General features: G+C 56.3%; 1 protein-coding gene and 1 long non-coding RNA gene across 2 annotated transcripts; both read left to right on the top strand.

Annotated features, from left to right (window-relative positions):
* Positions 1 to 970: 970 nt before the first annotated feature.
* Positions 971 to 10,570, top strand: MFSD13A (major facilitator superfamily domain containing 13A). Its single transcript, XM_035329805.1, has 9 exons — positions 971 to 1,089; positions 4,606 to 4,871; positions 5,310 to 5,389; positions 6,152 to 6,601; positions 7,502 to 7,619; positions 8,458 to 8,554; positions 9,278 to 9,449; positions 9,792 to 9,985; positions 10,170 to 10,570. Exons 2-9 carry the CDS (start codon positions 4,707 to 4,709, stop codon positions 10,421 to 10,423), a joined length of 1,530 nt encoding a protein of 509 aa, XP_035185696.1. The 5' UTR covers positions 971 to 1,089; positions 4,606 to 4,706; the 3' UTR covers positions 10,424 to 10,570.
* Positions 10,571 to 11,132: 562 nt separating this feature from the next.
* Positions 11,133 to 11,796, top strand: LOC118168966. The gene is made up of 2 exons (XR_004751874.1): positions 11,133 to 11,439; positions 11,486 to 11,796. It is a non-coding gene; the product is annotated as an uncharacterized LOC118168966 (long non-coding RNA).
* Positions 11,797 to 12,198: the final 402 nt, after the last annotated feature.

Raw genomic sequence — 12,198 nt, forward strand, 5'->3', positions numbered from 1 at the left:
AGCACGTGCAGAGCAGCCCTCCAGCACGAACATTGCAAAGGCACTCACCAAAACTTCAGGTTCTTCTCAAAGCAGCAAAACACTGCTAGTAGCTCTCAGAAGATAACTGCATTTTTTAACAGCAACAAGAATGTGAAAATGAAAAAGAGCCCAACTCTGGGCTGGGTGCCTCAAAAACAAAACTTTTTCCCTTACTTTTTCCCCTCCCCAGCCCTTCACTTGCCCTCAGCCATAGGGACTGAGCTCTATTTGTACCCCTGCTCCTCCAGCGGGCTCAGCGCCAGCAGCTGTGCTGCCACAGGCCTTAGGGTCAGCGCAGGGTGGGCTCCGTGGCCAACACCTTCACCTCGCTGATTGCACGGCCTGTGACTGCATGGCGGGCGTTAACTGCCCGGCTCCGTGGGCTTATAGAAATGACCTGTTTAGGTCGCTGCTGTCAGTTCTATGATAGGCTGCAATTGAAATAAAGAGTAAAAAATACAAGTAACATAACACAGTAAGCTGAAGGGATTGCTGCAATTACTAAATTGTGCTTTTTAAGAAACGTAACAATGAGGACTTCGTTCCCCCAGGTGAGACGTGTGGGATCAGAGCAACTGCTGCAGCGAGAGGTGGGAGGCGATGAGCACACCGAGAGAGCATTCTTCAAGAGAAAGGATTGAAACGAGGTCTGAAATAGTAAAGGACAACTGCAACCTTTATTTTTGTTTATTATTTTGGACAACATAATGTAGGATGAATCTTGGGAGACGAAAGGGTGCCCTTTTCAGGCCCGGGCGCAGGCCCAGCCCCGCAGGCCCAGGCCTCGCCGTTTCCATAGCGACCGGAGGGGGACCATAGAGAAGCCGGCCCGCCCCGGCTAGAAGGGCCCCAGCGGAATGCTCTTGGAGGGGGCGTGGCTATGCAAATAAAAACTCGCGGAGGCCGCTTCCCCTCTAGCTGCCCTCAAATGAGATGGCGGTGAGGGGGGCGGCTTCACCCGCCAGGACGCAAAATGGCCGCGGGGCGGGGTCGGGAAGCCGCTGGACGCGCATGCGCAGACGCTGGTTGGGCAGCGGAGCGGCGGGGCAGCGCCGGCACCGGACGCAGGTAGGAGGCGGCGCCCCCCCTCCTCCCCCCCCTTCCGCGCAGTGGTAGCGCCCAGCCGCCCGCCTGCCCCCGCTATCCCGGGCGCTCCCACGCGGGGCCGGCGGGGGGGTTCCCCCCCAGATACCCCCTGGTAGCGCCCTCCCGGGGGGGGCTGCAGGGCCGGTGGCCGGGCCCCGGCGGCTGAGGGGCTGAGGGGGGCGGCCAGGGCTGAGGCGGGGCGGGAGGGAGCGGCCTCGAGGGGCCGTGGGTGCCCTGAGGAGATGCTGGGCCGTGGTCTCCGGTGCTGGGTGGGGTGTGCCTGGGGGCGCTGCTGGTACCGAGTCACGGGGCCGTTGGCCCAGCAGCCGGTGGGGGAGAGGCCCCGGTCTGGGGGTGGGCACCGCGGGCAGGGCAGAGCACGCGGGATCTGGGCCCCCCTCCCCAGAGGCCTTGTCACGGACTGGTCAGCCTGACCCCTGAGCTCCCCCAGGAGTGGGGCTGGAGCGCCAGCAGCCCCGTCCTGCCCTGTCCGACCACGAGGAACCTGGAAGCCACCTCTGGGTGGCTTACCCTGCCCGTGGATTTACTGCCTTGTGGATGTGCAGAGACACAGCTGGCGGACGTGCTGCCCCTCCGCCTTAGCCAGGCTCCCGGAGCCCAGAATACGCGGCAGCGAGCACAGCCGGATCCGGAGGCATTACTTGGGATGCTGCACCCTGCCTTGCCCACGCGGTGGGGAACGCGCTGGAGAGTCGTGCTGCTGCCGCGGCCAGGCCTGCAGATGACTCCTCCAGGTCCTGGGCAGCAGCTTTGGTGCAGAGGCGTCATCTGGCCCCGCTTAACAGACTGGGCCAAGGGCTCTGTTGCCAACTTGGTATGAGAGCCTTCAGCTTGGCAGGGGGCAGCTCAGGCCCTGGAGCTGGGTCTCGTTCCAAAGCCAAAGGGTTGCCGAGTCGCTGCGGGACACGACGGCTTGTGGATCCAGCCGTGAGCTGGCTAGGAAGCTAGAGCAGATGTAAAAGCCCCAAGCTGGGGTCTGATTCCAGCTGCCCTTTGCCAGCACTCTCAAACAAAGGCAAGGCTTTCCCGGTAGCCAGCGTTCAAACATCCTTCTCCAGAAAGATAAGATCTGCGAACGTCACCGGCAGGAGCACCGCCAGATGTCAGATGCGGAGGTGGAAATGTTATGAAGTAAAGGCTAGTCGCTTCCTAATTTACAGGCTCGTTGCTCTATGAGTGTGCGATAGAAGTTCGGCGTGAATGAGTGACAGCCATTCCCTCTTGCAGCTCCTTTTCCCCCGACATTTTAAAGCCTCGTTTTGACGTAGCCCACGACTAACGCTCTGTCCCAAGGAAAAGGTTATGAAAACCCCGGTGTGGCAAGCTTAAATAACGCAGCGCTTTGGATGTAGGTGCAAAATCCACTTCTTATGGGCAACTGTAATTGGTTTCTTTTCATCTGCTTGCTTGCAGGTGAGGGAGGGGAAAAAAAAAGACAACAGTGATAGTGAAGTGTGAGATCGCTTTGAGGTGGCAGCTGGCCGGAGGGGAGCTGTGGGGAGAAGAGAGGAAGTGGGACTTAACCTTTGTTAAGGATTTGTAGCACGTAAATGACAAAACAAGGTGTCTCTGGAAACCTCATCAGCTGTGGTTTGTGAAACGCGTGTGAAGTACCGAGCCTAGAGCAGGCTTTGCTTTCACACAGGCTTTGGGTAGCAAAGGCGAGTCCGCGTTGGCATGGAGGTAGTGGTTGTGCTGTCGGAGCCACCGCGCTGTGTCCGGCGTACAACTAGCTGTTAGCAGCAGTGCTTGAGGCTTTTTAGCATATTTGTCACCTACCCTTTAGCCGTGTCCCTGCAGTAATAACCCAGGAGCTAACTGCTGCCTTGGAGTCACAGTAGGAGGGGTGCTTGTGTGCATCCCAAGTAACAATATCCTGGGAAGAGAGCCCCCCAGGGTGGAGCAGCACTGAGCTCGGTGTGTGTATTTCCCCGTATTCCAGCACCGATGGGATGCAGGTGCTCTGCCATTCCTTTCTGCGTGTGCCCAAGGCCTCTTGGGGCACCTCCAGCACACGAAGCCCTCCGGTTAGGGATGCCAATTCCCCAGGATCTCCTGCCTGTCCCCTTTAGCGGGTGGTTTACAGCAGTTTCCCATGACCTCTGTCTGCCTTGCTTCCATCCCATCCGTGAGGGTGCCCGGTGCCCCAAAAGCCCGATGTGCCCTCGAGCTGCTCCTCTGGTGAGAGGCACAGGGCGGTGGGCGGGTCGGCTGGCTCAGCTCTGTGCTCCTTAACCTTCATCTCCACACATCCCAAATTCCTGACTCCTTTTCAGTGTGTGACCGTACAAAATGCAATCTCCCTTCGAGCCATGTCAGCGTGTCTGCCTTGAATTACACCTACACACGTTGGCTGCCTGGCTGGGCTCCCCGTGGAGCGGTCATCCTTTCCTCTGGCCGTGGGTTCTGGCACGGCGGGGATGCAGCCTGGGGGCTCAGCGCCGTCAGGGCTCTGCAGCTGGATCTGAACCGAGGTCTGGTGCTTTGCCAGCCGTGGGGCCGACGTGCCGTTTCAGCCCTGTGATGGCAGCGATTAGAACAAACGCTGCGTGCTCCTGCTGAACTCGTTGCGAGGAATTCCTCGGGCTGGGCAGAGCAGACAGTTATTTTTGCTTTTCTGATCTTGCCTAGAAGTGGTCAGGCTTACGGCTTCTGGGAAGTGCTGAATGGGGCTGGAGTTTCACCAGGCTTTGTTCCCAACCGTTTGCTCTTCCCTTCATCTGCTGCTTCTGCTTGGGCTTGCTGCAGCTGCCGGTGCAGGATGGCGCAGGATGTGGTTTCCTGCTCCCGACACACTCCGCCTTACCCCGCGTTGTCAAGCATCTTTATTCCAGTTCCCGAATCCAGGCTGTCCCAGGGCAAGCCGGACAGCTGCGAGGTGGCTTTTGCGGCGTGACGGCACCGTGTCTGCTGCACGCCGTCGCCTTCTGGTCGTGTCTCTTCACGCCACAAAGCAGCAGCAGCACTGCTCGCCGTAAACAACTGCTGTCTGAGCGAGCCCAGGTGCGGTCAGCTGCGACTGCCCGGGGAAAGCAGCCTGGGTGAGATCACATCAGGGCTGTCGTCACTTTTATTTGGCTGAAAATTGACATCGGCACCTACCAACGTCAGTGACTGGGGCTGTTTTCCAAGGGCTGCTTTGCTGTTTGCAGCTGGATTCCTCCTGTGCCCTCCCTTTTAAAGAAATGGAAAGAATTGATCAGCAAGCTGCTGGCTGACAAAGAACATTAAGGTCCAAAGGATGGGGCAGCTCACCGGGGACAGCTGCACCCCTGAGCCCACCCCTGGCCTCCCCTTAAAGAAATGGCTTCAGTGCAGCAGGCAGCTTCTGGCCCAAATCCCATCCAGTCCGCCTCTGCACGGCTCCTCAAAGCAATACTAATCCCGATCTTTGCTGGCAAAGATTTATCAATTAATTAGACTCAGTTTTTGTTCATTTAAGAATTTGACTTGTTTTTTCCCCCCCCCCTCCTGCAGGAGCAACCATGGATTGGCCCCAGCAGAGACGTGGCAGGTGTTGGGGGAAGACATCCCATCTGAAATGGAGGTGATGCGGGGAGCTGGCCGACTACACCGACATGGGGCTGCGACTGTTGGCTTGTCTCTTCCGTTTGCCCACCGCAGTGATCTACGGGTCCTTGTCGCTGTTCGTTTCCATTTTGCACAACGTGTTTCTCCTCTACTACGTGGACACCTTCGTCTCTGTTTACAAGATCGATAAACTATCCTTTTGGGTAGGAGAGGTTAGTCTTTGCCGTGGATTTCTGCCCTTGTAAGAAAGAAATTCTGAGACTGGTCCTTGCTAAAAGCGTACAGGGCGTTAGCTCTAATAGCTGTATTCCTCTTTGGGAAAGGAGCCTGCTGACTGCTAGCTGGAGTTTTTCAGTTTTTCCCACTTAACACAAACAGAAAAGGGGCTGGAATAGAAATCCCAGAGGCTTTGTTCTTAAGACAGGCTTTTCCCTGGGGACATGGGGGCGTCTCCCAAGCCTGGAAAACCACCGGCCTCGCTGCGTCCGTGCCAGTTGCCCCAGACAGGGGAACTGTACCGCGGTGCTGGCGCTGGGGGTTCCTGCTGGTGGGTCACCCTGCCAGCTCAGCGCCGCCTGATGCGGGAACAAAAGCGAGGCTCTGCAGGAGCTGTCCCGTGGTTTGTTTCACCGTCCTGTTTTCTTTCTTAGACAGTGTTCCTGATCTGGAACAGCCTCAATGACCCTCTGTTTGGCTGGCTGAGCGACCGGGTGTTCCTTAGCACACAGCAGTAAGTAAAGTTCCACTTCCAGCAGAGGCTGGGAAGTTGTTGAGTCCCTGGGGGAGATGGTGTGAAAGTGGTAGCTTTAAAACTGTGGCATGGGAACGGTTACTGGAGAGTGAAACTTTAAATACCTCCTCTTGCTGCTGTCTTAGAAGTCCAGCCCTTTTTGCGTGTTGTTTCAGTACCTGGCTGTACAGAGGAGGTCACATACGTACCGAGTAGGTGTGACCCTAACCCTTAACAATCACAAGTCATACAGAACCTAAAATACCCGCATCTGAAATCCCCAGCCCTTTCACTGGGGTGTTGGAAAGCGCCTGTATGTCGTCTGGGGGACTTGGGGGAAAGGACAATCTTTTTCCACCTGGAATACATCAAACCAGTTGTTCCCCAAATCCGTGAATCATGGACCACTGATGGTCATTAGCATTTCCTGTGTATTTGCTTCGAGCTTCTAATGAAAACCATGGTGTGGCTTCCTGCACCTAGTGAAAACTTTTTAAGTGCTGTCTGAAATAACTTACGTTATGCAAAGCAGACAGTGCAGCACTATCATTGCTCAGGAGAAAAAGTGCTTTTTGGCCTTCTTAAACCCATGTTTTCTGTGGATTCGTATATTAGATGAGAATTTATCATATGTGGGTGTTTGTTACGTGAGCAAAAGCTGCGTTGTCATCTGGGTCACTTACACAACTTCCTTGGAAAGCAAGGATATGTGGTCATGCAGGGTTTTGTCCAAGTGTCTAAAATTTTTATCTTCTGTTGCAGGCCAGGAGCAGAGATTTCCTCCCCAGAAGTAGTTCTGAAGAGGCTCAGAGCACTAAGCCACAATGGCCCTCTCTTTGCCATCTCTTTCCTGGCTTTCTGGGTCGCCTGGGCTCATCCTGGCGTGCAGTTCCTTCTCTGCCTTTGCATGTACGACAGCTTTCTCACCATGGTCGACCTCCATCACAACGCCTTGCTCGCAGACCTGGCTGTTTCGGCAAAAGACAGGACTAGCCTCAACTTCTACTGCTCTCTCTTCAGTGCCATAGGCTCGCTCTCTGTCTTCATGTCGTACACAGTGTGGAACAAGGAAGACTTCTTCTCCTTTCGCATATTTTGCGTCATGCTGGCCCTCTGCTCCATCGTTGGTTTTACCCTGTCCACACAGCTGCTCCGCCAGCGATTTGAGGCTGATGGGAAAGCAAAATGGGACCAGGAATCAACCCTAAAACAGTAAGTGTCACCAATTCTGCAGCAGGGACAAAGGCACAGATCTGTAGGGTCCTGTTACGCATCACAGCAACTAAACGTGCGAGAAGATCCAGGACAAGGAAAACTTCTGTTAATCATCTGTGGTTCTTGTCTGTTGATACAGTTTTCAGAATCACCTCTGGCTGAGGTCACACTGGCTCCTAAGGCCCCCTGAAAATAGGACAGTACTATCTCGTGAAACCCCTGGCCCAAACTGGAGGCAGAGCCCTGACCTGCTGTGTGGCCTTCCCAGTGTTTGGAACGAGACATGAGTTAGTATCTAGAGCACCCGCAGAGGCCTGTGAGTGGTGAAATGTCTGAAGCAGCTTACCATGGCAGTATTGCTGCTTGAGCATGAGACCACCTTGCTGCCCGTCCCCCGCAGAGCAGGACAAGCGAATCCCTTACCTTTTTGCTCGCTTTAGCTGCCTGATGGTGACTGGGCTGCGTGGGCCACAATGCAGCTGGTTTCCCCACTCAGCTCCCTCGCTTTTCCTTGGGCTGCCTCCCTTGGCTCTTGCTCCAAGCTGCCAGCTTTATGCTGTACTAACACAGCAGGTCCTGATGAGATCTGCCAGGTGAGCTAATCTGGAGTAGGGGCGTATATGTAGTGTAATGGCTGATAGGAGAATGCTTTTATGGGCAGAAATCTGAACTGTGGGCTCAGGAAACAAATGTTCTTGGGGAGACCCGTAGCCTTTCGTCTTTGCAAACGTTGCTGTAGACTCTGCTCTTTTTGGTTTGGTCTAGAGAGAAGGAAGGTCGGAATGGGAGCTGAGGAGAGAGAGCTCTGCATCTGCACAGGGGCTCTGCCCTGCTTGTTGTGAAGAAATCACAGTTGTGTTGTTTTTTGTTTGTTTGTTCCTCCTCCTCTCCCTTTAGGCTGTACATCGAGAAACTCTCCGTCCCCCAGGAGAAGAGGATCACCCTGGCAGAATATCTCCAGCAGCTCAAGCGGCATCGCAACTTCCTCTGGTTTGTCTGCATGAACCTGGTCCAGGTAGGTGCAGCAGCGACGCGCTGGGATTCAGAGGACGCAGCCTGGCTCTAGCTGCTCGGTGATTCAGCAGCACACCAGTTCCCCAGGAAGGGCAGGGGTTTTTCTGGCACCCACTTGCTCTCGGGGCCTCCTGCCCGTACTGGCTGTGATCCAGCAGCTGGCAGCCACTCTCCCTGCTTGTGACCTGAGAGAACTTCCTGAGCATCTGTGGGGTGCTGCCTCCTCTCTGCAGGGCAGGCTGGATTACCGGGGCTGGCTGTAAACATCCATCTGGGGTGCAGAAGCACGAGGCCTGGTTTGTGGTGGGAAGGGTTCAGGAGTGCAGTTTGCTGGCTTGGCTGTCAGCACTGTCTCCTCCTCCTTTCCTGAGCCTCCCCTGGGGTCTCTCGGTTCCCCTCAGGCAGGCTCTTAACGCCTGCCTCACTGTGTTTGAGCCTTGCTGCCTTCTTTTTGGTGCTGTCTTCCTGACAGCTGCTTCCTCCCTCCTGCTGTGCCTCTGTTTCCTCCTCCAAATCCCTGTGGCCACTGCTGTGGGCTCCTTGCCCTGCCTTGCCCTGCGCCCCGTGAGCTCACTAGTGAGGAATGCTTTGGCAGCTGGCACGCAGTACTGGCCCCAGGCATGCAGCGGGCACGGCTGGTGGCATTGCAGCTTTGCAGTCTCACAGCCTACAGGGTTGTAAGCTCCACAGCCAAGCTCTTGCTGTGCTAAGGTAGTTGGGGCTCATCCTGCACGATCCCTCGGCACGGGACTCCTAAGATGAGTCCAGGGGGCTGTTAGCTTTTTCTGTTCCCTCTTACTGCTCCTGCTGACCGCCTTGTCTGCATGCTGCTTTCACAGGTTTTTCACTGCCACTTTAACAGCAACTTCTTCCCCCTCTTCCTGGAGCACCTGCTGTCAGACCAGATCTCTGTCTCTACTGGATCCTTCCTCCTCGGTGAGTCTCAAATGGGACCAAAGGGAGCGGCTGGGTCAGGGCCTGGCCTGAGTCTGTGTCCTGCCTTCACAAACCCCAGCTGGGGAGAGGTGCTTGCACACGGGTCTCTGGGTTGTAAGACTCCCACATGCTTCCCTGGACCCTCCTGGGCACAAGAGGAGTAACTTGGAGCCTTTTCTAGAAGTGAAAAGCACAAAGTGCTGGACTCTGACTCCACGGCTCCACACAGGTATTGCTCTGAGCATGGCATTAGTGTCTGTGGGTATGGCTCTAGGATGCAGCAGGGAACACGGCTCTTCATTTATTCCCTCTCTGTGCCACGTGGACCACATCCAGGCTGCCCCAGCTCTGTGGGCACTGGTCCTGTAGGGCTAGAGCCACCCTGGGGGAGTTCTGTGTGGGCCAGGGCTGGTCATGCTGCCCAGTCTCCCTCGCTTCTGCTCCAGGGCTGAGTCCCAGCCCCTGTGGAACAACGGGCAAGTCTTTTCTTCCTTCCTGCCCCCCATGCTGATGAAGTAGAGCACGTGCTCTGCCCTCCGTAGGAGGGGTGTGTGCTGTGTCACAAACCCACCCAGTACATCTGCTACAGCTACCTTCTCTTGTATGCATTTGGGGGCTGTTTTTTATCCCCTACCCTCCTTGTCCTCTCTCTTGGTATTGGTGCTGGGGGGATGGTGGATACTGAAACTCTCTCAAGCTATTTGTGATTCCTTCTCTGTTCAGGTGTTTCCTACATTGCCCCCCACCTCAACAACCTCTACTTCCTGTCCCTCTGCCGCCGCTGTGGGGTTTACGCTGTGGTCCGAGGACTCTTCTTCCTGAAGCTGGCTCTCAGCATCGTCATGCTCCTGGCAGGACCCGATCAGGTCTATCTGCTCTGCATCTTCATAGCCAGGTACGCAAACAACACTCACTTCCCCTGCTCTCTGCCAGCTGGGAAGGAAAATGACTTGTCCCCGTTTCCCCCAGGGAGGAGTAGGCAGGCTCACAGAGGAGCCACGTGGCTCCCAGCTCTGACAGCACCCGGCTTGGGACAGGTCACTGCAGAATCCACTGGCAGCAGTGCGGGAGGCAGCAATGACTGGTTCCCCTCCAGTAGCCAGGGCTTCCAAAATGCTTATTTTAAGCGTCAGGGAACCTTTCTCATCTCTCTCTCTCTCTCCATTTTCTCTGACCTCTTGCCTATTCCCATCACCTCTTGGTGCCCCTACTCAGTGCTTTGCCTGCTGTCCCGCAGCAACCGCGTGTTCACAGAAGGGACCTGTAAGCTGCTCAACCTGGTGGTCACCGACCTGGTGGACGAGGACCTAGTCCTGAACCGCAGGAAGCAGGCGGCCTCGGCGCTGCTCTTTGGGATGGTCGCTCTGGTCACCAAGCCAGGACAGACGTTCGCCCCCCTCATAGGCACCTGGCTGCTCTGTGCCTACACAGGTAAGTCCGAACAGCAGCGGGGCGGCAAAGGGAGGTGGGTTCAGTCCCCTCCACAGCACGTGGACGCAGAGAGCTCTTCCACAAAAAGCTCTCACTGCTCTCTGTGTCCCCACACCCAGCCCCTTGGGGGGAGAACAGATGAGTGTCCCCGCTGTCCCATCTCACAACCTCTTCCCGACACCAGGCTACGACATCTTCCAGCGCAGCCCCTTGGGCAACGTGGTGAGCGCCCAGCCGAAGCTGGAGTCTGACGCCGCCTTGGAGCCGACTCTTCGCCAGGGCTGCTTTTACCTCCTCGTCTTCGTGCCCATCGCGTGCGCGCTGCTGCAGCTCCTCACCTGGTCGCAGTTCAGCCTGCACGGGAAGCGCCTGCAGATGGTGAAGGCTCAGCGCCAAGGCCTGATGCAGGGTGAAGCTCCTGAAGTGAAAATGATCTAGGGGTGTCTGAGCCCCTGGGGCTGTCCTGGTTCTAGGCTGGGGCAGGACTGCAGGCAGAGTGAGGGGATTGCCGACCTGCATTTACGATTCAACTGTGAAACGCTGTAAGGCCACTGCTCGCTCATTCCAGGAGGGGGGATGCTGGGGAAGGCGGAGAAGTTCTCAGCATGCAGCGGGTCAGGGATAAGTGGCTTTGACACAGGAGCAAGAGCATTTTAACCTAGCTGGTCCCAGGGGGCTGCTAATCCCAGGACGGGAGGAGCTGGGGTGCAACATGCGTTGGAGACATACACCTCCCCGGTGGGCAGGGAGCACCCACGGAGCCTTTCCTTGCCGCTGAGGGACCCGGTGACCAAGGAGGGGAGACTTTAGGACAGCAGGAGGGATGGGAGGACCCTGAAGGCCTTGCCAGTAGCTGGTACAACCTCTCCCACATACAGTGCTGTGGTCCTTGGACCAACCCTGCCTGTAAGCCTTTGTTCCCAGAACAATATCCTGCACAGCCAGGATACACTGAGGCTCCCTCCTTTTGCAGAGGGAGGTGCTGGGCTTGAATTAAGCTCAGAGCCTGCACCTGGACCATCCCATCTGGCAGCCTGTTGCCTGTGTGCATCCTTCACCCCAGCCCCTTCCAGTCAGTGCTGTCACTGTCACAGCTGTGCTGCGAGCAGCCTGCCCTGCTGGCTGGGGCTGTGGGGAAGCGTCCTGTAACCCAGGGGACTGACGTGCCCCTCTCCCAGGGCTGACCCTGGTGCCTTCCCTTCTCGCAGAGGGAGAGCACAGCCGGGAGGAGACAGCAGCTCTTGCTTTTGTGCCTTTGATTCCACTCAGGAGCCCGTCTGACACAACGCTGGGTAGTCACAGGGCTGAGATTTTACCTCTGGGGAGAAGGACAGACAGACACCACAGCTCCTCTCTGCTTGAAACAGCGCCCCAGAGGTCGATTGTCCAGCTGGCTGCTGAGCCACAGATCCAAGGGGGAAGGACAGGACAGGTGGTCACCAAAAGTCCCCAGGGTGTGCAGGATTCTCCTCCAACCTCCTATCTCCTCCAACCTCCTAGGGCGAGCGTGGTGCCAAAGCAGGCTGGGTGGAGACCAGCAGTGCTCTGCCCTGTGCCCTCCTGCAGGAGGTGTGCTCACTCACATGCGTGCTGTTCTTCACTTAGTTGCCTCCCCGGCCTCAGTACCAGGCTCCTGGGGTTGCAGCCCACAGATCTGCCATTTTGCCTCAGGACACAGCTGCCTCCCGTCTCGGACCAAGCTGTTTCTGCCACGGGGCTTCTGTAGCTCTCAATAGTCCAATCATAACTTATTTGTGCAGATTTTAACAAAGTTTGATTCTTCATTTCATAAATTAAAGATCTTTTCTGTATGGCTGTGGTCCTGGTTGAATTATTTGCCACCCACCTGGCCCTGCATGGGCTCACCTAACCCGTGTGTGTTCTCTTGATGAGGTGGGAAAGCAGGAGCTGGAGCTGCAATGAGGGTATTTTGGAAGGCTGCTTGACCCACTTCCAGCTGGTGGAGGCTCAGAAAGGTACCATTAACAACAACTGAAGTCTCAGGGGTGGCTACAGATACGTCTTACACCTTGGCCTTAGCTGGATGTAAGGACTTGGTTCAGACTGCAGGGATTGAGAACCAAGTCTGATAAATCCCTGCTCCTGTTCCTTGTTCTGGAGGTGGCACAGAGACCTGGGCGCTGAACCACGTTCCCAGGCCTGCCCTGGGAGGGAAGCTTGCCTGCTGGTTCTCAGCAAGCACCAGGGCTGGC

The sequence above is a fragment of the Oxyura jamaicensis genome, chromosome 6 (assembly GCF_011077185.1).
Source record: "Oxyura jamaicensis isolate SHBP4307 breed ruddy duck chromosome 6, BPBGC_Ojam_1.0, whole genome shotgun sequence".
Taxonomy (NCBI): Eukaryota; Metazoa; Chordata; class Aves; order Anseriformes; family Anatidae; genus Oxyura; species Oxyura jamaicensis.